The sequence below is a fragment of the Camelina sativa genome, chromosome 9 (genome assembly GCF_000633955.1).
Source record: "Camelina sativa cultivar DH55 chromosome 9, Cs, whole genome shotgun sequence".
In the NCBI taxonomy this organism is placed as follows: Eukaryota; Viridiplantae; Streptophyta; class Magnoliopsida; order Brassicales; family Brassicaceae; genus Camelina; species Camelina sativa.
In genome coordinates, this window is record NC_025693.1 from 3,514,797 (window position 1) to 3,542,793 (window position 27,997).

The following is a 27,997-nucleotide window of genomic DNA, read 5'->3' on the forward strand; positions in this document are numbered from 1 at the left end:
TAACGGATTACTGTACCTTATATACCTTTATTGGCTTTGAAACTANGTCGCAACCCTCTCGATTTCCCTATCGTAATTATCTCTTTGCTTTCGATTCCCTTTTAGAAATTGGCTCTAGATTCCTAGGGGTTTCACATTGCTATTAGAGTCTCAATTTCGATATAGACACTTGAAATTTCAGTTACAAATGTATTTGGATTCGAGAATTTTCACGAGGTTGAGCAAATTAAGATTGTGAGGCTATCTCAAGCTTTGATTTTTATGACTTATCTTGTTCTGTGTTCATCACTTGCTAGTATTAGGTATATGTTACACGATGTGAATAATTGAACTCTTTTTCGCTTTGTTTACAGATCAGAACCCCTTGATGACACTGAGAGCGAAGCTCGTCAATACGATGCTGAGCGCTCTGAATTTGGCGGCTTCGGTTGCGCCACCAGAAAGGTGTTCTCTGTTATTTTTTCCTTACCTTCCAATTTTCAGATATATTTTAGGGTTCAAATGAGTTAAAGTTGATTACTTGCTTGCGCAGGTGCAAATTCTTCTTCTTATTCTTCTCCATTTTTCTATTCATCAGATATATAGTTAGGTTTATAGCTCTATTGATTGATTTGTGTTCTGTGATAGGTGAGTAGAATCATAGATTTGAGCTGCATTAATTTGGGTCCGAGCTAAAATCTGAATCTTGTTGTAGGACCTGCGAGGTCATGTTCTTTGTCTGTTCGTTGCAAGGATACTCATGGTCACCATGCTCAAGCACACTCTTAGACAGAGCTCATGATATACAACTTTATTTCAGAGTGGAAGGTAAACTTTCATTTGTGAAGACATTTTCTTATCCTTTGCTATTACGGTACAATATATTTACTTTGCTACTTATTGCTGTGAGACTTTTATTAATTATGTCAGAGAGTCATTTGTTTAGCAGCCTCTGTTGTACTTTTTGTGAGGCTTTTTGTTGAATTTGTCAAGAGTTATTTGGTAAACCCGATCTATAGACACTTGTTTTGTCTGCACTCTTTAACTAGAGTCACCATACTCACACTCACGTTTTTAAGCTAGAGGACATGTTAGTTATAGTGAATTGCTTGTTCTGATGGCTTCACATTTCTAGTCTCGATTTTGAAATTCTGTTATATTGATACTGGGAAATGTGTCCCCATGATACCTTTTTTGTTTGTTTGTTCTGAAGGTACTTGAAGAAATGAGTTGCTCTGGGAACATTAGTGGGAACTACTTAGGCTTCAATGATGGGATACCAAGCAATTGAGAATGTGCTACAAACCATTTATTATGTAGCTGTTCATCTATTTTTTTTTTTCTAATTATGTTTTTTTGAGGAGGATGAAGATTCTTATTTCTAATTATGATTTTTAATTTTATTTTGTAATACAGTTTTTTTATAATCATGGTTTATAATAATAAATATAGTATTCAAAAAACATTATTCATAATTTAAATATATTTAAAACAATTAATAATATATATTTATAATTTGTATAAATATTGTATAAATACAATAATGTACAAATACTGTATAAATACATAAATACAACTATAGTCGGTAATTAGTCACTAAATTTGGCAACTATGTTAAGACTATTGTTCGTAATCGTAAAATTTGTCGTAACGTAGTCGCTAAATTTAGCGACTACATTACGACTACGCTTACGACTGCAAACATTAGTTGTAATGTAGTCGCTATTTAGCGACTAATTTACGACTAATTTTTCTTACCGACTAACAATTTACGACAACAGGTTTTAGTCGCTATTTGGTCGTAAAACACCATTTAGCGACTAAATAGTGACTAATAGTGTAGTCGTTAATTTCATGTTTTCTTGTAGTGTATTATCCAAAATTTAACTGCTACTATAAATTCACTTTCAGTATATACAAGCACAGCGTTTGAGAAAAAAAAAAGTATATACGACCACGGCAAGTGAATACACATATACACAATTTCCGAAAGAGCTAGAATTTTCCCGCTACAGGTCTTAATCTGAGAATGTTTTTTTTTCTTTTTTCAGCAAAAGAAATTTATTCAGAATAAAATTTGTCCAAGTACAAAGGTTCCATGATCCATACAGGTGGATTGGAAGGAGCTGAATAATAATCTAATGTGTTACATCCCAATTTAGCTAATAAATGGACAATCTCATTGTTTATACGATGAATAAATGAAAAAATTACATGAGAAAAATTTCTAGAGCAGTGTCTGATATCTTGTAATAGACTATGAATGGAAACATCTTGTAAAGAACCATTGAGACGGTCGATCAATGTTTTGCAGTCTCCTTCAAAGTATAGATCAATGTTTTGCAGTCTCCTTCAAAACATACGTTGGAATCTGAGAATGTTAAAACGTAAAAATAGCCTTAAGGTATGTCAAGATCAGATGGGTGTAAGAATTTTCTTGATTGCTCAATATTTAAAGTTGCCCAAGTGTTGATGATTGATTAGCATCTAAACTTGTACTTATAACGACTTTAGCACCCAAAAAAAAGGTTGAATCATTCATTTCTTCTAAAATAAACGAGACAGCCACAAAATATAATGGTTATCAATAACTAATAATTTTTCGAATTTGTATGCTTGTTACGTCTAACACGTCATTTAGGTGGTCAAATATACTGTCCTTGTGTAATCCAAACAAAATTGTTCGAGTTGTAATCTTTGTTTGGAATAGTGTTTTTGTTAGGAAACGACCGAAACAAACGTTTGCGAAACAAAACAAATTTGCAGTTTCATGAAAGACTTTTCGAAAAAGAGGGAAAATGATGATCATATAGAAACAATCAATCAATGTTTGTCAAAAAAAAAAAAAATAGAAACAATCAATTTGTTATTTTGTCAACAGAAACAATCAATTATCTCAAGCCTGTCTTAAAAAAATAATAATCAATTATCCTCATTGAAAACCATATATTTGCTTCTTGATTATATCGTATTCATTTTTAATATTTTCATACTATTGCATATGAGAAAAATAAATATATTTTAATTTTTTAGTAGTATATGAGACTGAAGTATATGAAATTGAATTTCTTTTATGAATATATAGAAAAAAATAGGAGAGGCACACAAATTTCTCATTGCACAAGAAAGAGAAGGAAATGTTGAAGATGATAGAATAGGGTCATTTCAACTGTATTTGAGTTTAATATGTAATATACCTAACAGTATGAATTAAATGGCCATCTATTTAATTTTTGTTTCAATGGTGATTTTCCTGATTTCTCAAAAGGAAAAATTAGTATTACATCAATATCATCTAAGAGATATTACAAATTAAAATAAAATAAAAAGACAAAAATTAATTATTTATATTAAATAATATTATTTATTGTATTAACTAAATTAAACAAACGAAAAGTTAGAGTAGTATTTATTGTTAATGTAATAACTTAATATTAGATTAAGATCCTTGTTCTAACACAGATTAGAACTTTTTTTTATTTATATTATAATTTTAGAATAAAATATAATTTATATGATTATTTTTAAAAGTTTTTTTTTTAAATAAAATATTATGCAATAACCTAACGACCATAGGGGATATACAAAACCGAACGAAACGTATCAGTGAAACTGTAGTTTTATTTCTTTCTACTCAGACGCTTGTGGCCTGACATGGCCTGTATTAATTACAGTTGTTATGTTGAACGTGAAACCTACAATTTTGTTAGAGAAGTGCATAATTTCGCATGTTATTGCGCCTCCAAATCATATCGATGACTCTCTGTTTGAGATGTAGACAAATAAAAATAAGGTCAAGATTAACTATAACATCCTTTAGAATATAATTTTTTTTTCTTCTTTCGATTAAAAGATATCTTAAGCCAAATTAAACTGGTTTAATAGAGTTGGCTTTGTAATGGCATTCGAAATTCTATTTTTCACATTGTTTGTTCCTTTTTGGCTCTGTGTTGTTGTTGATATCAGAAACAACAATTTAAGGAATTTTAATGGAAAATAAGATCTGGGCAGACTTTCGATATAAATCGACAAAAATAATGAAGAATGTCGAACTGGATTTTGTATTGATTTGAATTTGTTGTCTTGTTCAAAAATTACATGTGTGTTTTCTAATCAAAATCCGACTATTTAAATAGAAAACTGGCTTCGAAACTATCTCTTCCAACAATCTCGGCCCGTGATTCTGAGATCCTCTCCCAGACTTTGACTTGGCGTCTCCTCCATACGACCCTACTCTCTGGGCCTCCACCAGGCCCATTATCTCGAGCGACAATTACTACTTATTGGGCCTTTCCTATGGGTCTTACGATCGTCGAAACCCAACACCAACAATTGTGTAAATCTATATATACATTTTTGGAGATATTTATGAAATAAATTCTGGAATTGGAACTTATTTACAATCATACTTTTAACATTAATTTTACAATTATTATTTATCTTCAATACATTATAGTATAATCATATAATTATAAAAATATAATATATTATGTAATACTATTATTGTAAATGAAAAAGAAAAATCATAAAAATATATTTGTTTGACTAAATTAAATTTGATGAATAATAAGGATATCCTAACTTGTAAATAAAACAACTACTAGACAATAGAAATTATACACTATATAATGTATTGATGTAAAAGTATAGTAGATTAAAAAATATATAATATATTATATACATATATAGTTAATATAAAAAAAAAATTATATTTCTAAACAGAAAAATATAGTCTGGCGGTATACGGTGACTGAATATCTAGTATATAATAAAATTTTGTTTTCTTTAATTGATGTAAAGGGTGATTATTTGGTTGGATGAAAAAGATTATTACGGGAAGCTTTAGGAGCCTAAAAGGGAACGGATGCATAGTTGGATATAGTTTCTGTTAGTCCATAGATATATTTCTCTGTTTTGTTTTTCTATCAACTATTTAAGATTTCTAATTTACATATGGAAAATATCTAGAGTAGACAGACAGACAGACAGAACAAGGAAATGTTATTTGGTAAATAAATAAAAGAACTAAACAATGCAACGTGCCGCTCCGAGCCAACGACGCAGTTTTTAGCAAATCAGATGTGTCTAAACATATACAGAGACAAAGGCTAACGACGTAGTTCTGACTCACAACAGCCACTTGCCAATTTGATTTGAACCAGTGCATATTGTTGAAAAAAAAAAGATGATGATAATTATAAAGATAAATCCGTAACTAGGCGAGAGAACAAATTATTGGCCCTAAAATCACTATGGGCCTGGATCAAGCGCATCCACCGCCACCGGAGCTCGTTTGACGCAAGGTACCGTTCTATAACGACGTAGTTTTGACGCACGCTCCTAAATTGCCATCACAGCTGTCATCTCAATATTTTCTTTTTCGTTTACAGTATTTCCTTTTTTTTTTTTTCATGTGCCACTACGACGTAGTTTAAACAATCAGATGTGTCTCTAAATATACAGAGACAAAGGCAACAGTGCTTTAACACTTTTCTCAACGATTATCAAATTAGGGTTTTCGGCGAAACGATGCGCACAGCTTTGAATTTTTTTCCCCAATCTTCGATTCTGCCGTAGATTTCTTTGATTAGGGTTTTACTGCCGCATCACTGTTTGATTCTTCCCGACTTTTACCGATCTAAGGTCTTGGAAATCTCAGGTAAAGATTGTTCTTTTTTCAAGTAGATATTGTTATTTCTTTTATATTTGGTTTCTGAATTCAAGGATAATTGGGTTTTATATGTCTCTTTTGTGATTAGGGTTTCATCCACAAGATCATCATTCAAGTGTTCCGCTTGTGAAAGTTCTTCGAAGAGGTACTTATGATTCTAAAGTTCCTTTTTTTAATTGCTTACATTCTCTCTAAAGCTTGTCTTTTTTTTTTTCGCGTACCTACAAGTCATGTGGTCTAGTTTGTGGTTAATTTATGTTGACGGCTTCAATTGATCTTTTGGGTTACATTAGGGATTTGTTTGTTTGGTCTGTCTTTGGTCTAGTTTGTGGTTAATTATGTTGATGGCTTCAATTTTTCTTTTGTTTTCCAAGTTTTCTCGGTTCAGTGTTTTGTTTTTCCTATTTTCAGATCCAAGATTATGTCTTGGAGTTAAGTTGAATCATACGACTTTTTTTTTTTCTTGAGTTTCACATTCTTGTTTCTTCATCTGGTTGTGTTTGTTTCTTTTCATGTGCTTGTTTTTGTTTGTTTTGTATGTGTTTACGTTTTATGATCACAACGGGTGTTCACCAACACATTAATGAGGTAATTTAAATTACCTCTCTAACTGTCTCTTATGCCTCGGCTCAGTCTTATACTAATTAAAAGATGAGTTAGACTGATAGATGGTGTTGCCTAAACGATTTGTCCCTTGTTGCCTATACAAATGCCTCGGCTCAGTCTTATGTTAATCATAAGATGAGTATTTCATGAATGAATGAGGTAATTTAAATTACCTCATTCATTCATGAAATACTCATCTTATGATTAACATAAGACTGAGCCGAGGCATTTGTATAGGCAACAAGGGACAGTTAAAGGTAATTTAAATTACCTCATTCATTCATGAAATACTCATCTTATGATTAACATAAGACTGAGCCGAGGCATTTGTATAGGCAACAAGGGACAGTTAAAGGTAATTTAAATTACCTCATTCATTCATGAAATACTCATCTTATGATTAACATAAGACTGAGCCGAGGCATTTGTATAGGCAACAAGGGACAGTTAAAGGTAATTTAAATTACCTCATTCATTCATGAAATACTCATCTTATGATTAACATAAGACTGAGCCGAGGCATTTGTATAGGCAACAAGGGACAGTTAAAGGTAATTTAAATTACCTCATTCATTCATGAAATACTCATCTTATGATTAACATAAGACTGAGCCGAGGCATTTGTATAGGCAACAAGGGACAGTTAAAGGTAATTTAAATTACCTCATTCATTCATGAAATACTCATCTTATGATTAACATAAGACTGAGCCGAGGCATTTGTATAGGCAACAAGGGACAGTTAAAGGTAATTTAAATTACCTCATTCATTCATGAAATACTCATCTTATGATTAACATAAGACTGAGCCGAGGCATTTGTATAGGCAACAAGGGACAGTTTGAGGTAATTTAAATTACCTCTCATACAAATGCCTCGGCTCAGTCTCGTGTTAATCACAAGATGAGTTTGTAAATGAGAAATGGATTGATGGTGTTGCTTAAACGACCTTGTTGCCTATAAAAATGCCTTGGCTCAGTCTTATGTTAATCATAAGATGAGTTTATAAATGAGAAGCGGATTGATGGTGTTGCATAAACGACCTTGTTGCCTATACAAATGCCTCGGCTCAGTCTTGTTTTAATCACAAGATGAGTTTGTAAATGAGAAATGGATTGATGGTGTTGCTTAAACGACCTTGTTGCCTATACAAATGCCTCGGCTCAGTCTTATGTTAATCATAAGATGAGTTTATAAATGAGAAACAATTTGTCCCTTGTTGCCTATATAAATGCCTCGGCTCAGTCTTATGCTAATTATAAGATGAGTATACAAATGAGAAACGGATTGATGGTGTCATTCATTCATGAATGAGGTAATTTAAATTACCTCTCTAACTGTCCCTTGTTGCCTATACAAATGCCTCGGCTCAGTCTTGTTTTAATCACAAGATGAGTTTGTAAATGTAAAATGGATTGATGGTGTTGCCTAAACGACCTTGTTGCCTATACAAATGCCTCGGCTCAGTCTTGTTTTAATCACAAGATGAGTTTGTAAATGTAAAATGGATTGATGGTGTTGCCTAAACGACCTTGTTGCCTATACAAATGCCTCGGCTCAGTCTTATGTTAATCATAAGATGAGTTTATAAATGAGAAACGATTTGTCCCTTGTTGCCTATACAAATGCCTCGGCTCAGTCTTATGTTAATCATAAGATGAGTTTATAAATGAGAAACGATTTGTCCCTTGTTGCCTATACAAATGCCTCGGCTCAGTCTTATGTTAATCATAAGATGAGTTTATAAATGAGAAACGATTTGTCCCTTGTTGCCTATACAAATGCCTCGGCTCAGTCTTATGTTAATCATAAGATGAGTTTATAAATGAGAAACGATTTGTCCCTTGTTGCCTATACAAATGCCTCGGCTCAGTCTTATGTTAATCATAAGATGAGTTTATAAATGAGAAACGATTTGTCCCTTGTTGCCTATACAAATGCCTCGGCTCAGTCTTATGTTAATCATAAGATGAGTTTATAAATGAGAAACGATTTGTCCCTTGTTGCCTATACAAATGCCTCGGCTCAGTCTTATGTTAATCATAAGATGAGTTTATAAATGAGAAACGATTTGTCCCTTGTTGCCTATACAAATGCCTCGGCTCAGTCTTATGTTAATCATAAGATGAGTTTATAAATGAGAAACGATTTGTCCCTTGTTGCCTATACAAATGCCTCGGCTCAGTCTTATGTTAATCATAAGATGAGTTTATAAATGAGAAACGATTTGTCCCTTGTTGCCTATACAAATGCCTCGGCTCAGTCTTATGTTAATCATAAGATGAGTTTATAAATGAGAAACGATTTGTCCCTTGTTGCCTATACAAATGCCTCGGCTCAGTCTTATGTTAATCATAAGATGAGTTTATAAATGAGAAACGATTTGTCCCTTGTTGCCTATACAAATGCCTCGGCTCAGTCTTATGTTAATCATAAGATGAGTTTATAAATGAGAAACGATTTGTCCCTTGTTGCCTATACAAATGCCTCGGCTCAGTCTTATGTTAATCATAAGATGAGTTTATAAATGAGAAACGATTTGTCCCTTGTTGCCTATACAAATGCCTCGGCTCAGTCTTATGTTAATCATAAGATGAGTTTATAAATGAGAAACGATTTGTCCCTTGTTGCCTATACAAATGCCTCGGCTCAGTCTTATGTTAATCATAAGATGAGTTTATAAATGAGAAACGATTTGTCCCTTGTTGCCTATACAAATGCCTCGGCTCAGTCTTATGTTAATCATAAGATGAGTTTATAAATGAGAAACGATTTGTCCCTTGTTGCCTATACAAATGCCTCGGCTCAGTCTTATGTTAATCATAAGATGAGTTTATAAATGAGAAACGATTTGTCCCTTGTTGCCTATACAAATGCCTCGGCTCAGTCTTATGTTAATCATAAGATGAGTTTATAAATGAGAAACGATTTGTCCCTTGTTGCCTATACAAATGCCTCGGCTCAGTCTTATGTTAATCATAAGATGAGTTTATAAATGAGAAACGATTTGTCCCTTGTTGCCTATACAAATGCCTCGGCTCAGTCTTATGTTAATCATAAGATGAGTTTATAAATGAGAAACGATTTGTCCCTTGTTGCCTATACAAATGCCTCGGCTCAGTCTTATGTTAATCATAAGATGAGTTTATAAATGAGAAACGATTTGTCCCTTGTTGCCTATACAAATGCCTCGGCTCAGTCTTATGTTAATCATAAGATGAGTTTATAAATGAGAAACGATTTGTCCCTTGTTGCCTATACAAATGCCTCGGCTCAGTCCTATGTTAATCATAAGATGAGTATACATATGAGAAACGGATTGATGGTGTGGTTCATGAATGAATGAGGTAATTTAAATTAACTCTCTCACTGTCCCTTGTTGCCTATACAAATGCCTCGGCTCAGTCTTGTGTTAATCACAAGATGAGTTTGTAAATGAAAAATGGATTGATGGTGTTTCCTAAACGATCTTGTTGCCTATACAAATGCCACGGCTCAATCTTATGTTAATCATAAGATGAGTATACAAATGAGAAATGGATTGATGGTGTCATTCATGAATGAATGAGGTAATTTAAATTACCTCTCTCACTGTCCCTTGTTGCCTATACAAATGCCTCGGCTCAGTCTCTTGTTAATCACAAGATGATTTTTTAAATGAGAAATGGATTGATGGTGTGGTTCATGAATGAATGAGGTTATTTAAATTACCTCTCTAACTGTTCCTTGTTGCCAATACAAATGCCTCGGCTCAGTCTTGTGTTAATCACAAGATGAGTGTAAATGAAAAATGGATTGATGGTGTTGCCTAAACGATCTTGTTGCCTATACAAATGCCTCGGCTCAGTCTTGTTTTAATCACAAGATGAGTTTGTAAATGAGAAATGGATTGATGGTGTTGCCTAAACGATCTTGTTGCCTATACAAATGCCTCGGCTCAGTCTTGTTTTAATCACAAGATGAGTTTGTAAATGAGAAATGGATTGATGGTGTTGCCTAAACGACCTTGTTGCCTATTCAAATGCCTGCGCTCAGTCTTATGTTAATCATAAGATGAGTTTATAAATGAGAAATGATTTGTCCTCTGTTGCCTATACAAATGCCTCGGCTCAGTCTTATGTTAATCATAAGATGAGTTTACAAATGAGAAACGGATTGATGGTGTGGTTCATGAATGAATGAGGTAATTCAAATTACATCTCTAACTCTCACTTGTTGCCTATACAAATGCCTGCTCAGTCTTGTGTTAATCCCAAGATGAGTTTGTAAATGAGAAACGGATTGATGGTGTGGTTCATGAATGAATGAGGTAATTTAAATTACCTCTCTAACTGTCTCTTGTTGCCTATTCAAATGCCTCGGCTCAGTCTTGTGTTAATCACAAGATGAGTTTGTAAATGAGAAACGGATTGATGGTGTGGTTCACGAGGTAATTTAAATTACCTCTCTAACTGTCTCTTGTTGCCTATACAAATGTCTCGGCTCAGTCTTGTGTTAATCACAATGGTAGTTTGTAAATGAGAAACGGATTGATGGTATGGTGCATGAAGGAATGAGGTAATTTAAATTACCTCTCTAACTGTCTCTTGTTGCCTATTCAAATGCCTCGGCTCAGTCTTATGTTAATCATAAGATGAGTTTATAAATGAGAAACGGATTGATGGTATGGTGCATGAAGGAATGAGGTAATTTAAATTACCTCTCTAACTGTCCCTTGTTGCCTCTACACATGCCTCGTCTCAGTCTTATGTTATTTATAAGATGAGTTTGTAAATCAAAATCGGATTGTGTAGCCTATATATCAAATGCCTCGGCTCAGTCTTATGTTATTCATAAGATGAGTTTGTAAATCAAAATCGGATTGTGTAGCCTATATATCAAATGCCTCGGCTCAGTCTTATGTTATTCATAAGATGAGTTTGTAAATCATAAACGGATTGATGGTGGTGCATGAATGAATGAGTTAATATAAATTAACAGTCCCTTGTTGCCTCTACAAATGCCTCTGCTCAATCTTCTGTTAATCATAAGATGAGTTTGCAAGTCAGAAACAGATTGTGTTGCCTATACTTCAAATGCCTCGGCTCAGTCTTATGTTATTCATAAGATGAGTTTGCAAATCAGAAATGGATTGTGTTGCCTATACTTCAAATGCCTCGGCTCAGTCTTATGTTATTCATAAGATGAGTTTGCAAATCAGAAATGGATTGTGTTGCCTATACTTCAAATGCCTCGGCTCAGTCTTATGTTATTCATAAGATGAGTTTGCAAATCAGAAATGGATTGTGTTGCCTATACTTCAAATGCCTCGGCTCAGTCTTATGTTAATCATAAAATGAGTTTATAAATCAGAAATGGATTGATGGTGGTGCATAAATGAATGTCTGTCCCGTGTTGACTATACAAATGCCTCGGCTAAGTCGGATACTAGTAGTAAGGTGAGTTATATGGTAGTGGATGAATGATTTGGAATTTGGTAATGGTTGGTAATGGATTATTTCCATGTCGTCCATACAAATGGATTGTAGAATACTAAAGTAAGTTTTATCCCAAATTATATGATCAACTTCACAACTATCTTTGTTTCTAATGACTGTTATTTACAATTGCAGGTTTTAAAGCGATTGATTTCTTGGAGCAAAGAAGGTGAGGCTGTTTTCGTTGCTGCTCCATGTTATATTAATATACTCGAGTGAAGTTGCTGATTTTCTCGTTTCTTTTTGGTGTAACTCTTACCAGTCGCTTTTTAGGTTAAGAGTGACTCTAGGAAGGACCTATTACTTATGTGTGGGTGTAAAGTGGCAGATGGAAATGGTGTTATGCTGGTAGGATTCCTCCCAAAATTTTCTAGTTACATATCAGAACTTATCTCGGAGGAGAGAGTTGTATTCTCTTCCATTTGTGTGATATGAATGGTCTTTTCTTTCTGCAAGGTTACTGTTGTTAGAGTCAACACTTGATGGGGTTTGTTGATGGCCAGTATCTCTGGAGACAATGGTGAAGAAACCCTTTCACTGGTTATTTTAGCTACTCTTAAATGTTGTGCTAGTGATTCTTCTGACTCAGCCATATCTTTCCTGGTTATTATTTTGGAACTCAGCCATATGATGTCCTCTTTGTTTTACAGATATTTCACAGGTTACACAAAAAACAGAGGTTAAGGCCTTCAATTTGTTAAAGGGAAGACAAATATTGGTCATGTCGTTGATGATGTGATCAAAGTTGTTACTGTAGCGGTATGTTTCCATCTAAGTCTATTAGGGATCTGGCAGTAAAAATCTTTAACTTGCTTTAGAAATGCTAATACTCGGCTATTGCTGCAGGTTACAATTGTCGTAGACTCATAGTGGCAGTGCCTGACGGTCTTCCATTAGCTATCACTTTAACGTATGTATTTCCTATCTTGGCTATATCAGACTCTTCCACTACTTTCTTGTGGTAGTTTCATACGAGAGAGTTAACTTCTCTTTGCTGATTATTATTTGCTTGTAGGCTTTGGTATGCTTATTTTACCTTCTCACTATGTTACTTGTACGATGGGAGGGAACAATATATGATTCTTTTAGCAGTTCTTTTATACAGGTGCGGAGGCTATCTGCTTGCTTGTGAGGCAATGGGTCCTGCCACCACTATTTGCGGCGATAAAACTGGACCACTAACTTTGAATCAGGTGTGTTTTGTGTTTACAAACATGGGTTCTTGCTCCATTGTTATATATTAGAATAACCCCGATTGTCATGTTTGCAAGCAGAGAAGTAGTCATATGTGGTCCACTAATAGGTTGGATTTCAAGCAATACTGATGAATGCGAAGGAAGCTACAGCAGGTTGAAATTTACTAGAGGGAACACTGGGGACTATCGGACAGTAAATAGAAGGTAAAAAAAAAACAAAAGCTGAGCTAATATTTGAAAGCAAAAATAAATGATTACATCATCAGACTCTTTGGTTTTTGTTGCAATTACTTTCAGGTTTTTAATGGAGGATGACGTATCCTTTTTTCTGGTGTTTTTAGATGCACCAAGTCTAGTATTCATAAATTGAGCTTACAGGTAAAAGAAGTGAGTTAAAACTCTCAAATATTCATAAATTGGCTTACAGGTAAAAGTGAGCTTAAAAAATTGAGCTTACAGATAAAAGAAGTGAGCTAAAACTCCCAAATATTCATAAATTGGCTTACAGGTAAAAGTGAGCTTAAAAAAACTCTCAAATATTCATAAATTGGTTTACAGGTAAAAGAAATGAGGTAAAACTCCCAAATATTCGTACATTGGGTACAAAAACTAAGAAAATATAGTGTTTTAAAGCGCAAAAATGTGGAAAAATTGAATTGTTTTTTTAGCCTTCCTTCCAAACAAAGCACATAAATTATGCTAAGAAGGGAGAGATGCGTTAAAAGATGGTAAGGTTAAGTTCACACTAGTAAAAAAGTTTCTATTGAAGCTGCAACTTGTTTTTCTACCGTAAAAGCAATCCCTACTATAAAAGTAACTCTTGCATGTTCTTTTACATGAGTTGGACTATTAAAGAATCCAAACAATTATGTTATTATGTTAAGGAAATTTAATCGATCATTATCTCTTTATTTTTTTCATTTAAATGGTTTAGATGTCGGTACACGTCACATGATTCCGACACTACTAGATCATCGGTGGTTAGGTTTTACAGTCGCTTTTGTAAATTGTAGGTGCAACTAACCGGAAATGTAACCGTACAACTTTACTTTATGTATATATATGGAATTAACTTATATATTAGCATGCTCATCAACATGGTTTTTGTTTTGTGACGATTTCAATATTTAAAAACAAATAAAAATATTTATTATTATATCAGCGTATTATCCAAAATTTTAACTGTTACTATAAATTCACTTTCAGTATATATGACCACGGCAAATGAACATATACACAATTTCCGAAAGAGCTAGAATTTTCCCGTTACAGGTCTCAATCTGAGAATGGTAAAACGTAAAAAAAGCCTTAAGGTATGTCGATATCAGATGGGTATAAGAATTTTCTTGATTGCTCAATATTTAAAAGTTGCTCAAGTGTTGATGATTGATTAGCATCTAAACTTGTACCAATAATACTTTAGCACCCAAAAAAAAGGTTGAATCATTCATTTCTTCTAAAATAAACGAGACAGCCACAAAATACAATGGTTATCAATAACTAATAATTTTTCGAATTTGTATGCTTATGTTACGTCTAACACGTCATTTAGGTGGTCAAATATACTGTCCTTGTGTAATCCAAACAAAATTGTTCAAGTTGTAATCTTTGTTTGGAATAGCGTTTTTGTTATGAAACGACCGAAACAATCGTTTTCGAAACAAAACAAATTTTCAGTTTCATGAAAGACTTTTCGAAAAAGAGGGAAAATGATGATCATATAGAAACAATCAATTCTTTTTTTTTTTTTTGTCAACAGAAACAATCAATTATCTCAAACCTGTCTTAAAAAAATAATAACCAATGACTATGTAAACGCTTAATTTATAAAGTAGTTCGAAGGAAAAAAAGAATAATAATAATAATAACCAATTATCCTCATTGAAAACCATATATTTGCTTCTTGATTATTTCGTATTCATTTTAAATATTTTCATACTATTGCATATGAGAAAAAATAAATATATCTTAATTTTTAGTAGTATATGAGACTGAAATATATGAAATTGAATTTTCTTTTATGAATATATAGAAAAAAATAGGAGAGGCACACAAATTTCTCATTGCACAAGAAAGAGAAGGAAATGTTGAAGATGATAGAATAGGGTCATTTCAACTGTATTTGAGTTTAATAATGTAATGGACCTAACAATATGAATTAAATGGCCATCTATTTAATTTTTGTTTCAGTGGTGATTTTCCTGATTTCTCAAAGGGAAAAATTAGTATTACATCAATATCCCCTAAGAGATATTACAAAATAAAATAAAATAAAAAGACAAAAATTACTTATTTATATTAAATAATATTATTTGTTTTATTAAATAAATTAAACAAACGAAAAGTTAGAGTAGTATTCATTGTTAATGCAATAACTTAATATTCCTGTATGTACTATTGAGTATTAATGTTGTATGAATCTAACCACTTAATTTGGATGTACAAATTTGTTTATTATGTTAATTAGACGTATTTTCCACGAGATGCTTTGTTTCCAAAGTAGAAAAAGAAATTGTATCAAATTTGCAAAAGCGAAGAACAAAGGTGTAGAGATGGTAGCCCATTCCTATCTTTCTCCATCAGAAAATTCCTAATAATTCAACTTGTTAATTCATTTTTTCTCTATCATTTTACTCATATAATTCGATTAAAATTTGGGTTTCCATTTCATATCCTTTTTTTTTCTTTCCCTGAAACATGTTACTTTAGATGCAAAGCTGTGAAGCCATCACCATAACTACCAAAATCGTACTTGTACTATTGATGGTCCACGATAACTCTAGATGCAAAGCTGTGAAGCCGTCACCATAACTACTAAAACCGTACTTGTGCTATTGATGGTCCACGATAACTCTAGATGCAAAGCTCTGAAGTTATCACCATGTTACTCTAGAGTTGTCTTTTTTCTTCTTAAACTCAATCTGTTAACTTTATGTAATGTTTTAGCCAAGTTTTATTCAATACGTTTAGGTGAAATTATTATAAGATGACTTCCTTGACATTTTCAGTTTGATCCCAACAAAAAAAAGCCTTCCATGACCCCTAAAAAAAGGTGAATGTCAGTTTAAAAATTAAGATGGAGCATACAATGATCTTTTGTTAGGAAAATAGCAGTTAGTAAATCACTAAACCTACCTAAAAAATTGTCACCTAATCCAATTATCTAACAAAGGCCAACCCTATTACGTACGACTCTACTTCGTTTTCATCGCTCCATTAAATTGTTTTACGTTTCTTTAACCAACATATATGTCAACAATAGAAAACTATCTCCAAACTAAGGAAGATTATAGATTAATTTTTTTCTAATTAATAAGTCTTGCTTGACTAACAAAATAAGTCTTCAACTACTAAACTATTGTGATTAGACTTTCATTGTGTGTCTTAGAAAGATGTAGAAAATTTGAGCATATGTATATAAAACAAAAGGAAAAGATGTTAATCTGCTTTAATCATATCATATCGTGTTATATAGTTCTATTATCCTATCATCCACTTTTGACTTATTCAATTAACTTTTAAGTTTCATTACAAAGAGAGGGAATAAAACGATAGCACGTCACCTTGAAATGGATGGTTGTGATTAGATTCACAACTTGCACACACCAAAGAAAACTCGTTTTTCCTCTTGTGCGAAGTTTCTGTCCAACTTCATCTGTCACTCTACGCATACACGGTTCACAACTTCAATATAACTATGCATTTTTATTAGTATTTTCTTTTGTTAACAAAGATGTCATTGGAGAATATATTAATAAGATGACTCGACTTTGAGATCAGCAAAATATTGGTGGTGCATGTGAATTTCAATTTTCAAAACTGATTCAATCAGCGAAGAAATTTTGTTTAAGTTTTTGAAAAATATTGAACATGTAGACCTATTGTAATTACTGACTTAAAATAAAGTATGTTTGTCTCATACGAACAAGAAAAACATGGAAAAAAATATCAAATGATTTTTGGGAAAAAAGCTTAAAAATACCTCATCTATTTTTTATTTGGACGTTTAATACCTCGTCTTTTTTGGTTGGAAGAAAAATACATCATTTAATTAAAACGTGCGATTTAATACCTAAACTAATAAATTTTGTTAGTTTCATACATACGATTTGTTGACAAAAACAAAATTCCGTTTTTACCCTTACTATATCAATTAATAATTAATTTTAAATGATATGACATTATTTTATAAGTTTATTTGAATTAAAATTATTTATTTTAATTACAATTTTGTTTTAAATATTTAAATAAAATTCTGTTTTTACCCTTACTATATCAATTAATAATTAATTTTAAATGATATGACATTAATTTATAAGTTTATTTGAATTAGAATTAATTTTATTTTAAAAATTTTATTTTAAATATTTAAATAAACTTCCATTTTTACCCTTACTATATCAATTAATAATTAATTTTAAATGATATGACATTAATTTATAAGTTTATTTGAATTAAAATTAATTTTATTTTAATTAATTTATAAGTGTATTTGAATTAAAATTAATTTTATTTTATGTTAAATGATATGACCAAGTCTGTGAAAGCGAGAGAGGAGAATAAACATGAATTAGAGTTTGATGAAGATGATTGTATTTTTTTGTAAAACAAAATTGTAATTAAAATAAATAATAATTCAAATAAACTTATAAATTAATGTCATATTATTTAAAATTAATTATTATTTGATATAGTAAGGGTAAAAACGGAATTATATTTTTGTCAAAAAAGCGTAGGTATGAAACTAACAAAATTTATTAGTTTAGGTATTAAATCGCATCTTTTAATTAAATGATGTATTTTTCTTCCAAAAAAAAAAGACGAGGTATTAAACGTCCAAATAAAAAATAGATGAGGTATTTTTAAGCTTTTTTCCCAATGATTTTTCAATTGAATGAGAAAAAACTGGAAGACACACGGATGTATCCAATCTAAATAATCTAAAAATATTATAAGAGGCCTACTATTATAGTTCAAATATATCAAATAAATTCAATAACTTGTTAAAAGGTTTTAAAGGATATAATTTGATTTTTGAAGGATATGATTTTTATGTTTGTTTTAAATACATAGTATATTGGTTTGACAAAAAAAAAAGTATGCAATATTGATGGTTATTATGATCTATAGTAATCTAAAATATTTTTATAACGCAGGCTAGTAGTGGTGAACTGGTGATTCTTTTTGCCAAGTGTTTGGGCTAAAATAAGGGTATATTAAATAGGCTTAATATCTTATTAGCCTGACTTTTTCTTCAGGCCCAATTAACTCTAGATTCTTTTGGGAGCACTGGGAAAGAATTATAAAAACATTAAAATTGCTGAAACTTATGTCGTAAAATAAAAAAAAATATAAATTCATAATCCTATAGTACAGAAACGATATAACGGCGTATATTAAATTATTAATATCACAAGAAATGGACTACAGTGCAACAATTTTACTAGCTAGCTCAACATTTATGATTTACGTATATCACTAAAAGCTAATACAAAACGAATAATACACGTTAGTTAGTAATATAAAGTTGTTATATTCACTTGATTATGGGAAACATTATTCTCAAATCATTTGTATGATTTTGCATAATTGAATCTAAACTTTATGCATTATGTAACTAATCATATTGTATAAATATTTTTTTTCTTCTGGTTTTAGGAACTTTTTGACCAATATAAGTCGTAGAATTTGTGAAACAAGAGATTTATTAAAGGCAAGAATTCACCATGTAATTTAAGACAAAAAATCATATTTAAGGTCTTATTCATAACTTTAATTAAATATTTTTATAGTAATAATGATAATTAGTAATACATTAAAATTTAATTATTGGACGTAAAGTAGAAGGACTACAAGGCAAATTAACGCCGTCTGGTTCCGGTTTACAGTTCAGATCCAAATCCAAGCCCAGTGACCCGACCCGATTGATCCCATCTAACACCCCGTCACGAACGCCGTTACTACTCTGACTCCGTTTCCTCTTCTTAGACGGTAGTAACCTTCGCTCATCATCATAATCATCACCGCCGTTAACTTTCGCAGCCGTTCGTGCCGCCACGTGTACTCTCCGTAATATCTTGAAAAACTCATCAACCTCTTCCTCCGTCACCGTCCGTACGACTTCAGATTTGCTGCCGTTATCTTCTTCTTCTTCTTCTTCTCGCCTCCGTTCATCTTTCATCATCACCGAACTCATTTTTTTTTAGCCAAACAAGAAAACGTCGACGGCGTCGTTTTAGGCTTTAGACAATGTTTTGGCTCATAATACTTTCGGAAAATATAATTGGAACTCTCTTTTATAGAGGCGTCGGTGTGAGATTTGAACGGTGGATATTGTCAGCCGATACAATATATGGACGGTTGAGATTGATTGATGATGAATGACGTCATAGGAGATACGTTTAAGCGAAAGTGTTATGACGTCACGGTTTGATTTGACTTTTGGTATTAAGGAAGTCATCTGTATATTTTTAACATTTAAACAAAGACTAAACAAAAAAATTAAGGAAGACCAAGAAGAAGAAGTTGTGTGAGTTGTGTGATCATGGTTAACGTGGAGAAGATTTTCTTGCGATTTATTTATTTTCTTAGTTTTTATATAAAATATTTCCACTATCATTTTTATATTAAGTTTTGGAATAATTTATAAGTTACTGATTGATATTGGTGTTTGAACTTTTCAATTTTTTGAGCTAATCTAATAGTTGTTTGATACCAAACATTTTAAAAAGCCTTTTAAAAATTAAGACGTACTGTTTTTATTTTATTTTATTTTATTTAAGGAATAAATTTGTTAATATTATTTAGCTGATGTCTTGGTTTCTTTACTAAGTTCGACTCACCAAGAAAACGTCAACAAAGGACTTGTTTTGAAATAACTAAAGCTTGATGAAATAGTCTACGATCGATTCGAGCTGATGGTGAAAGTCGAAGAAGACAAGCAAGAGAGCTTACTCTAAAGTTTGACGTATTAAATTTAAAACTATATGTTGTCAAATATAATTAACTTAGTAGAAGCGGTCTTTCAAGATATCTTTTTTTTGCTAAGGTCTTTCAAGATATCTGACTAATGTAAAAACATGAAATTAGACTGATCAAAGTATTTAATTGGCAGCAAGGATGAATAAAGGACATAGTTTTTTTATTTATAAAAGAAACACGTGTAGAATATCCTTAGAATTATGTAAACTTTAGTTTTTAATTAATGCCGATTTAGCATTTAGCCATTCACAATATTCTTTTTATAAAACTACTTAAAAGAAGAAAATCAGTTAAATACAAAAGAGTGAAAGACCTTCCTCAAACTCATAGTACTAAACAACAAACTGAAGGTTAGGAAAATTTTTTATTTTTTGTAATTAAGAAACTTACACACACTAAGAGTTCAAATTAAATTAGTTAAACAAAGACTTTCGAAACGCACAAACTTTAAAGAAAAATTAAACAAAGACCTNGAAAAAAAAAAAAAAAAAAAAGACCTCACACCATAAGTCAACAACGGGCAGAGCTTTGGAAAATCTTAATATTGGGCCCTAAAAGCTTTTTTAGTTAACAAAACAATGAAATTGGGCTTTATACTAGACCATCTTCAGTGGAAAATGATAGAAAAGACAACTGAAAATGTATTTTTTCTTTTCCTAAACGTGGGTTCGACGTAGGCGGCTAAGCTGTTTCCAACTTTTTCTTTTCCCATATTCCTCCGACCACTACTTGTCCTGCGCTCTATACACACTTGTGTTTTATTTTTCAACACTCTCTATTTGTCTGACAAGTAAATGATAGTGGTATAATAGAATAGATAGATGCTTTATGGTCGTCGATGGCTGATTGAATGTATTAGTCCACATGGTAAAATGTCTACATGTAAAACACCACGTGACACTAATAATACGACACCTGTGTTTGTGTGTGAATGAATGTAAACGATCCTTTTAGGTTTCTTTCTACGGGAAAAAAAACTTCGGAATGAAGTTGACCATCCATTTTCTATACACGTCAATTTGTCGACCCTTTTGTCTATTACTTATACTAATATATGTAGATTTAGAATAGTATGCAGAGAGTTTTTACTTGATTACTATTCTTTATTTTTTTTTGTCAACGACAGTTGAATAAATGTACTCAAATTAATATGTTGCCTTACATATAAAACGTTTTGTTGGAATCGTAATTAGTGGAGCAATTGTATACCACATACTGTTTAATTTGGTGTATGTGGTATACAAAGCTTTTTCTTACTTGTGCAATTGATTTGCATTGGTTTTTTTTCTTCACGTAGGGTAGGCAAATCACATGCATTCAGGCGTGCGTTCACTGTTTTCTTTTTTCTTCTCATATTTCTTACTTAAGTTTTCTTCTTAACAGACAAAAAGTTTAGTACTACTATAGAGTAATTAATAGTTTTATTTAAATATATAGACCCCAAAAAAAAGTAAATAATTTTCCAGCGATTTGACAGTGGCAGTATTATTGTAATTTGTAAATATAAAGGAGTAGTTCAGGCCATCCTTAATGGCAGAACACTTGCTGTGTTCTTACCCAATTCTATTAATAAAAAAAAGAATAATGGCCTTAGATCAAAAATTTCGATCTTAAGTTAGAACTGATCTAATGCCCAGTTCTAACTTATTTCCTGTCTTCTGATTGGTCGAAAAATTGAGAGAATGAAATCATTTCTCTCTGTGGTGGTGACCGATTTTTCATATTCTCGGCTTCTCCGAGCTCTCTCTTCGTTTCTACATCCCGCATCTCCCGTCTTCCGCCGCTGCAGCGTGCGTGTCTACACGGTGGTGCTTTCTCTGTCAATGGCTTAACTCTGACTCGTCGGAATCCGATTGTTTCGATTCGTCGATTCGTTCCTGTTCGTGCAATTGACTCGGACTCGGATCTCCCTCACGAGAATCAGCAGGTGAGGTTTTAACAAAATTTGAGCAAATTATTTCTTCCCGTTCTTGTTATGATTTCGTTGAATTTTGTTAATTTGGTTGTGTATGTTCTTTTTTATTATTGGTGTTTTTGATCTCTGAAAGGGATCTCCAGGTTTTGGTCCAATTGCCTCAGATCATCCTCAATTCCCAAAATCTCTTGGCCGGAAACAATACCGCCCTTTCTGCTGTTCCATGGCGGGTAACTCTTTACTCTTAAAATTATTTATACACAGATAAGTTTGGTTTAGTTTATGGAACTTTATAGAAAGGATTAAGGAAGAAGCATTCATTCTGTTTCTTGAGTGTGAAACTGAACATTTTTTAATACAGGGAATGTTGGTTGGTTTGTTAGGAAACCTTTCTTTGCTTTCTTATTTTGCAAAGAAGAAAGAAAAAGAAGCAGTTATAGTGCAAACGCTGGGAGTGGTCTCTACTCACATTGTGCTTGCTCAGCTCACAATGGTTGAAGCTATGCCTATGCAGTATTTTGTTGCTACTTCAGTTGTTATTACGATGGGTCTCATATTGAATTGTTTGTACTATTTCGGTAAGCTTAGCAAACCTTTGTGGCGATTGTGGGAAGACTTTATCACTATTGGTGGTCTCTCTGTTCTTCATGGGTGTTTTTGAATTCGAGAAGTTTGCAGCTGGAACTGAGGTATGAGCAACTAAACACACATAAACCCCAATCACCTTTATTATCAAAATCCATCCGTCTTCAACATGTCTCTTTGTTGACCAAAGAAACCCAACTTAACTAACCCGATCTCTCTTGTATTGTTTCACCATCAGGCTGTAGCAAAGCAGCTTGCAGAACTAAGCGGAAAGGGAGTAACCACAATCATTGGAGGAGGTGACTCTGTGGCTGCCGTCGAGAAGGTTGGTTTGGCTGACAAGATGAGTCACATCTCTACCGGTGGTGGTGCTAGTTTGGAGCTTCTTGAGAAACCTCACGTTGGATTTGATTTCTCTTTTGTGTTGTTATATGTATAACAAGTTGTTTTCATGGTTTTCACTATATATTTATTCTAAGAACACTATAATTAGTTTCCCCATTTTTTTATCTATGATCTTAACAATAGATCTTAGATTATTTTCACTATATATTTAATCTAAGAACACAAAAAAAAATTCTCCCATTAAGGATGCCCTCAAGACGAATGTGGGTGTGACAGTCAGTCACTAGCGATAAGAAAAAAAAGGCTGTGAACACGAAAAAAACAAATTGGAAATCACGAGTTCTTAACATTTTATATTTTATGAAATCGAAAGAAAAGGACACTTTTGATTTATATATTTATATTTGTTATTTCAATGATAAAAGTGGTTTAAACGTTTTAACGGATTGAATCGTAATGATCAATGAACCTTACGTGACACAAGAGTCGCAAAATTTGAAGGTGATATATAAACGAATTTGCAAATTATTAGAGTGATCAAGTTCATGACTTCATGTTATGTACTTAATTATGTTATTGATCAAATATTGTAACCCCATGTAAAAGATGAATATGTAACTTAACAGTTAACCCAAACCAAAAAAAGAACATTGACTTAAATGAAAAGTTCGAGTATGGGGAAAAAATTAAATTGATTGAGTTATTCGAAACAGATTTGAGTTGTGAATTATTCTCATTGTAATTACGTCCACTAAAGATGGGAAGAAGACTTGTGAATTATGATGGAAAAGTCCATCGGTTGGTAGCAACTAGCAAATGTGGGGAGATGTGACAATCCTCCACGTTCGAAATTGTTCTTCTTTGGCTCAATCAAGACATGGAAAAGTAAACTACCTCTTATGTAATTAATTAACCTCCCAAATTGTCAGATTAATTAGTGGATTTGAATTACACTCCTCGGTCTTTTTATAACATATTTTTTTGTCGAATCCATAATTAATGTTTTAAAATTAAAACTAGCAAGAGTCAAGTTAGAAAAATGAATTATCATATTAAGAATACAAGTATACAACACATCAAATACAATATGAGTAAAGTTACTTGTCAGTCAGTAGTCACTCTCTATTTTTGTATTTAAACTAAAAACGAATAGTTTATTATTTGTATTTTAATAATACAGTATTTCTCTACTTCACAGAGCCAAAGACCTACAGTGCAGTAGCAGTGACAAGTAGTTGTCATGTATTATTATTAAAATATATACATATTTTTTTGGGAAAAAAGGCAGTATTATCTTCACAAACTAAAAGCATTTTATATACCATCTGTCCATAATAAAATTCCAAAAATAGTATGTTTTGTTACCGTATGGTAAAAACCAATCTGAACATATAAAAAACAGTCATCGTCTTCCGTCGTTGAATTAAAAGAAGAACAAAAAGATAAAGGAAAAAAGATGGCTAACTACATGAAGTATTGGAGAATGCATGGTCACACATGCCAAGTATAATATTGTATCATCAACTACACGAAGTATATGTATTGCATGGCCACATGCATGAACTATATGACGTTATGTGGTTAACACCATAGACATACAATCCGGTACACCGGTCGAATGATTCCGGCAAAGACCGACATTGACTCCGGCGTTGACCAACATTGACCAAAAAAAATTGTGTTTTCTATTAAAAAACAAAATAATAAATTATTATATTAAATTATATATGGGTTTTTATGATTAGAAAACACATTCTATTCAATATCTAATTATTTCTATATCTCTAATGTATTCATTCTTATAATTAGTTACTTTTATTTTTGAAGCTAAACTAATAGTTAAATAAAATTATTAATAATTATTTTCAAGAAATATATATATATATATATAACATATGTAATTATTAATGATTTTATATATATAAATCTCTGATCATCATATTATTTAAAATTTTAAATACTACAAGAATCAATAAAATCAAATTCAACTATTTTCATTAGAAAATAATATGCAAAAGATTTGAGTATATGACTCTTTACTTTAAAATTTGCATGGTAAAGAGTATACAAAATTTTAGATACTCTTTGGTATAAAAAAAATTTACATACTCCTAATAACATGTAAACAATAACAAAAAAATTAACACTATTTACTTTTAATAGATAAAATATAATGATACATAATTATTTTCAATATATAATATAAGGGCATTTGCAAAAATCCTCTTATTCTATATCCTTTTGCAAACATATCCTAAAATCAAGATAAAATCTATTAATATCTTGAAAATAATTATTAATTATTTTTATTTAACTATTATTTTAGCTTTAAAAATAAAAATTAATTAATTATAAGAATAAATACATTAGAGATACCTAAGATATTTAGATATTGAATAGAATGTTTTCTAATCATGAAAATTCATAAATAATTTAATATAGTAATTTATTATTTTGTTTTTTCATAGAAAAAAATTAAAATAATTTTTTTCGGTCAATGTTGGTCAACGCCGGAGTCAACGTTGGTCTTAGCCGGAATTATTTGACCGGTGTACCGGATTGTATGTCTATGGTGTTGACCACATAACGTCATATAGTTTATGCATGTGGTCATGCAATACATATACTTCGTGTAGTTGAGGATACAATATTATACTTGGCATGTGTGACCATGCATTCTCCAATACTTCGTGTAGTTAGCCATCTTTTTTCTAAAGATAAAACAAAGAATTTAATTTTCATATACGTTTTTTTTTCCTTTTACGTTTAATGCTTTTATGAATTTTTTCTCGAGTAAAGATGTTATTAAATTTTTATTGAGATCTGTGTTTGAACAAAAAAGAAAAAAAAAAAAGAAGTAATTTTAACGTCTTTTTTATTTACTTAATTCATCGTTTTCTTAAATTTCTCATGAGTTACTTTTTTTTTATTTCCGACATAAATTAAAAGTTTTGTCTTTGGTAATAGAGAGAGAGAGGCCAGAAAAAATCTTGGCCATAGATTTATCATCTGTTTCCGATTCGTTTTGATTCTTACTTTATCTTCTTCTTCTTCTTCTTCTTTTTGAATCTTCTATCTATCTCTTCTCACTTTTCTTTTTCACTTTTGGGGAAGCTCAAAGAGCTGGGAGGAGTGAGAGAAAGAGAGAGAGAGAGAGTGAAGGTTCTATTGAAGTCGCCGGGATTGTTTTAAACCGGAGCTCCGACTACTCTTCTCTCTCTCTTCTACTGTTCTTTCTTCTTCGTCTTCTTTAATCACTTCATGCTCTGTTTTCGAGTGTTTCTCTTATTCATCAAACTGTTTCTACTGGCTCTCCTAGTGATTGATTTCATCGATTTCCATGCGTTTAAGGCCTAAAAGGTAACTGGGTTTGCTAAAGTTTGTTACTTTTTACGATTTTCATAATTGCTCTGTTCGAATCTTAAGTGGGTTGGTTTGTTTCATTTTCTTCTTCTGGTTATTGAATCAGGACTTGTTCTGGTGTAAACAATTTTGAAGGACGTTTCTTGTTCTTGTTCTTGAGATTTTGAGGCTTTTTTCGAATTTTGAGAGAGAGAAAAATTTAGGGTTTTTGAGGGGAGATTGGTTTTGAATTTTCGCACACCAAGTGTTTGATAAAATGGCTGAAAGAAAGAAACGGTCTTCTGTTCAAACCAATAAACCCTACAAAAAACCCATGAAGAAGAAGTCTTTGCAGCTAAATCACCTCCCTGGTTTATCTGAAGATTTGAAGACTATGAGAAAAATCCGTTTCGTTGTGAATGATCCTTACGCTACTGACTACTCATCAAGCGAAGAAGATGAAAGAGCTCAGAGAAGGAAACGTTACGTCTGTGAGATTGACCTTCCTTTCGCTCAAGCATCCGCTACTCAAGCTGAATCTCAAAACTCGTTTTGTCAGGAGAGTACTAATAATAATAATGGTGTAAGCAGAACCAAAACCAAAACTTCAGCTTGTAGCAAAAAGGTTTTAAGCAGCAAACCCACTAGTGTCTCCAAGCCTGTTGGTGTTAGGCAGAGGAAATGGGGTAAATGGGCTGCTGAGATTAGACATCCAATCACCAAAACAAGAACTTGGTTGGGTACTTACGAGACGCTTGAACAAGCAGCCAGTGCTTATGCTGCTAAGAAGCTTGAGTTTGATGCTTTGGCTGCAGCCACTTCAGCTGCTTCCTCTAATAATGTGTCTGAGAATGCTCTTTCGGATTCGAATATGTCTGGTTCTCTGATCTCAGCCACAGGGTCTAATGTTGAAGCTGTGTCAAGCAATAATCTTGACAAGAAGCTACTTGACTCGACCATCGATCAAGAAGCTGGTGAATCGAAGAAAGCGAGTTTTGGTTTTGATTTCGCGGATCTGCAGATTCCTGAAATGGGTTGCTTCATTGATGAGTCCTTGATCCCTAATGTGTGTGAGCTTGATTTTCTCTTAACTGAAGAGAACAACCAACTGTTGGATGATTACTGTGGGATAGATGATCTGGACATCATTGGTCTTGAGTGTGATGGTCCAAGCGAGCTTCCAGACTATGATTTCTCAGACGTGGACATCGATCTTGGTCTCATTGGTACCACCATTGACAAGTTTGGCTTCGTTGATCACATTGCAACAACTACTACCACCCCTCTTAATATCGCGTGCCCATAAGTTTTGCAGCTAGGTGTTACTATTAGCTATAGGAGCAAAAGTAAAAAAAGCTCTTTGTTACTCGGTTTTGTCGTTAAGTTATTACAGTATAGCAGAGGCAGTTAATCTCAGGGGAAGCAAAAAACCCCTTACAGATAGAAGCAGATGCAGTTTTGTGTGTTGGTGTTACTAAAGAAAGTTTTGTTGACATAATGGTTTTTTGATATTGTGGAGAAGATAGAGAGTGGTGAGAACGAAATTGTAACCTCAGGTGAAAAGCCTTTTAGATGTATTCTATTTCGTAAGCTCTCTCGATCTTTGTAAGTTTTGCCTATTGAGAGTTATTGATATATGTATGTGAAAACTACTTTATTGTTTTCTGCTACATGCATAGAACTATAGAAGGTTTCTACTTAAGACTTAAGAGGATATAAACTGAAGTGGTTGTCTAAGTGAAATGTAAAGCCTTTTGTGTGGGTTTAGGCTTATCTTCTTTTGAATTATATCAATAAAGTTTTCTTAAAAAGTTCGACATAAGAAAACAAGTGCATATGGTCCAAAGTATATGTGAACAACAGAGAGGTTAATGGGTTTGGTTGATGGTAACAGTAGCACC

General features: G+C 32.3%; 3 protein-coding genes and 2 long non-coding RNA genes across 7 annotated transcripts; 4 read left to right on the top strand and 1 right to left on the bottom strand.

The window, feature by feature from the left end:
• Positions 42 to 1,426, top strand: LOC104710365. Of its 3 annotated transcripts, none has more exons than XR_754999.1 (4): positions 42 to 72; positions 354 to 444; positions 533 to 807; positions 1,193 to 1,426. It is a non-coding gene; the product is annotated as an uncharacterized LOC104710365 (long non-coding RNA). The 3 variants fall into 3 exon arrangements; XR_002033161.1 differs by having other exon boundaries at positions 695 to 807; XR_754998.1 differs by having other exon boundaries at positions 354 to 807.
• Positions 5,466 to 13,967, top strand: LOC104710366. The gene is made up of 10 exons (XR_755000.2): positions 5,466 to 5,638; positions 5,739 to 5,795; positions 11,868 to 11,901; positions 11,995 to 12,080; positions 12,189 to 12,252; positions 12,383 to 12,491; positions 12,579 to 12,642; positions 12,838 to 12,925; positions 13,007 to 13,132; positions 13,226 to 13,967. It is a non-coding gene; the product is annotated as an uncharacterized LOC104710366 (long non-coding RNA).
• Positions 18,689 to 19,215, bottom strand: LOC104710367 (protein NIM1-INTERACTING 2-like). Its single transcript, XM_010426946.2, has one exon. It carries the CDS (start codon positions 19,122 to 19,124, stop codon positions 18,744 to 18,746), a length of 381 nt encoding a protein of 126 aa, XP_010425248.1. The 5' UTR covers positions 19,125 to 19,215; the 3' UTR covers positions 18,689 to 18,743.
• LOC104710368 (phosphoglycerate kinase, cytosolic-like) lies at positions 22,403 to 22,848 on the top strand. The gene is made up of 2 exons (XM_019229849.1): positions 22,403 to 22,513; positions 22,648 to 22,848. Exons 1-2 carry the CDS (start codon positions 22,472 to 22,474, stop codon positions 22,846 to 22,848), a joined length of 243 nt encoding a protein of 80 aa, XP_019085394.1. The 5' UTR covers positions 22,403 to 22,471.
• LOC104710369 (ethylene-responsive transcription factor ERF119-like) lies at positions 25,709 to 27,867 on the top strand. Its single transcript, XM_010426947.2, has 2 exons — positions 25,709 to 26,114; positions 26,224 to 27,867. The coding sequence occupies exon 2, from the start codon at positions 26,374 to 26,376 to the stop codon at positions 27,400 to 27,402; it is 1,029 nt and encodes a 342-aa protein (XP_010425249.1). The 5' UTR covers positions 25,709 to 26,114; positions 26,224 to 26,373; the 3' UTR covers positions 27,403 to 27,867.

Excerpts from the sequence above, each read along its gene's own strand:
- LOC104710369 (XM_010426947.2), top strand. The coding sequence starts at position 26,374 with ATGGCTGAAAGAAAGAAACGGTCTTCTGTTCAAACCAATAAACCCTAC.
- LOC104710368 (XM_019229849.1), top strand. The coding sequence starts at position 22,472 with ATGGGTGTTTTTGAATTCGAGAAGTTTGCAGCTGGAACTGAG. Across the intron at positions 22,514-22,647 it reads AGTTTGCAGCTGGAACTGAG|GCTGTAGCAAAGCAGCTTGC; the intron begins GTATGAGCAACT and ends TTTCACCATCAG.
- LOC104710367 (XM_010426946.2), bottom strand. The coding sequence starts at position 19,124 with ATGAGTTCGGTGATGATGAAAGATGAACGGAGGCGAGAAGAAGAAGAA.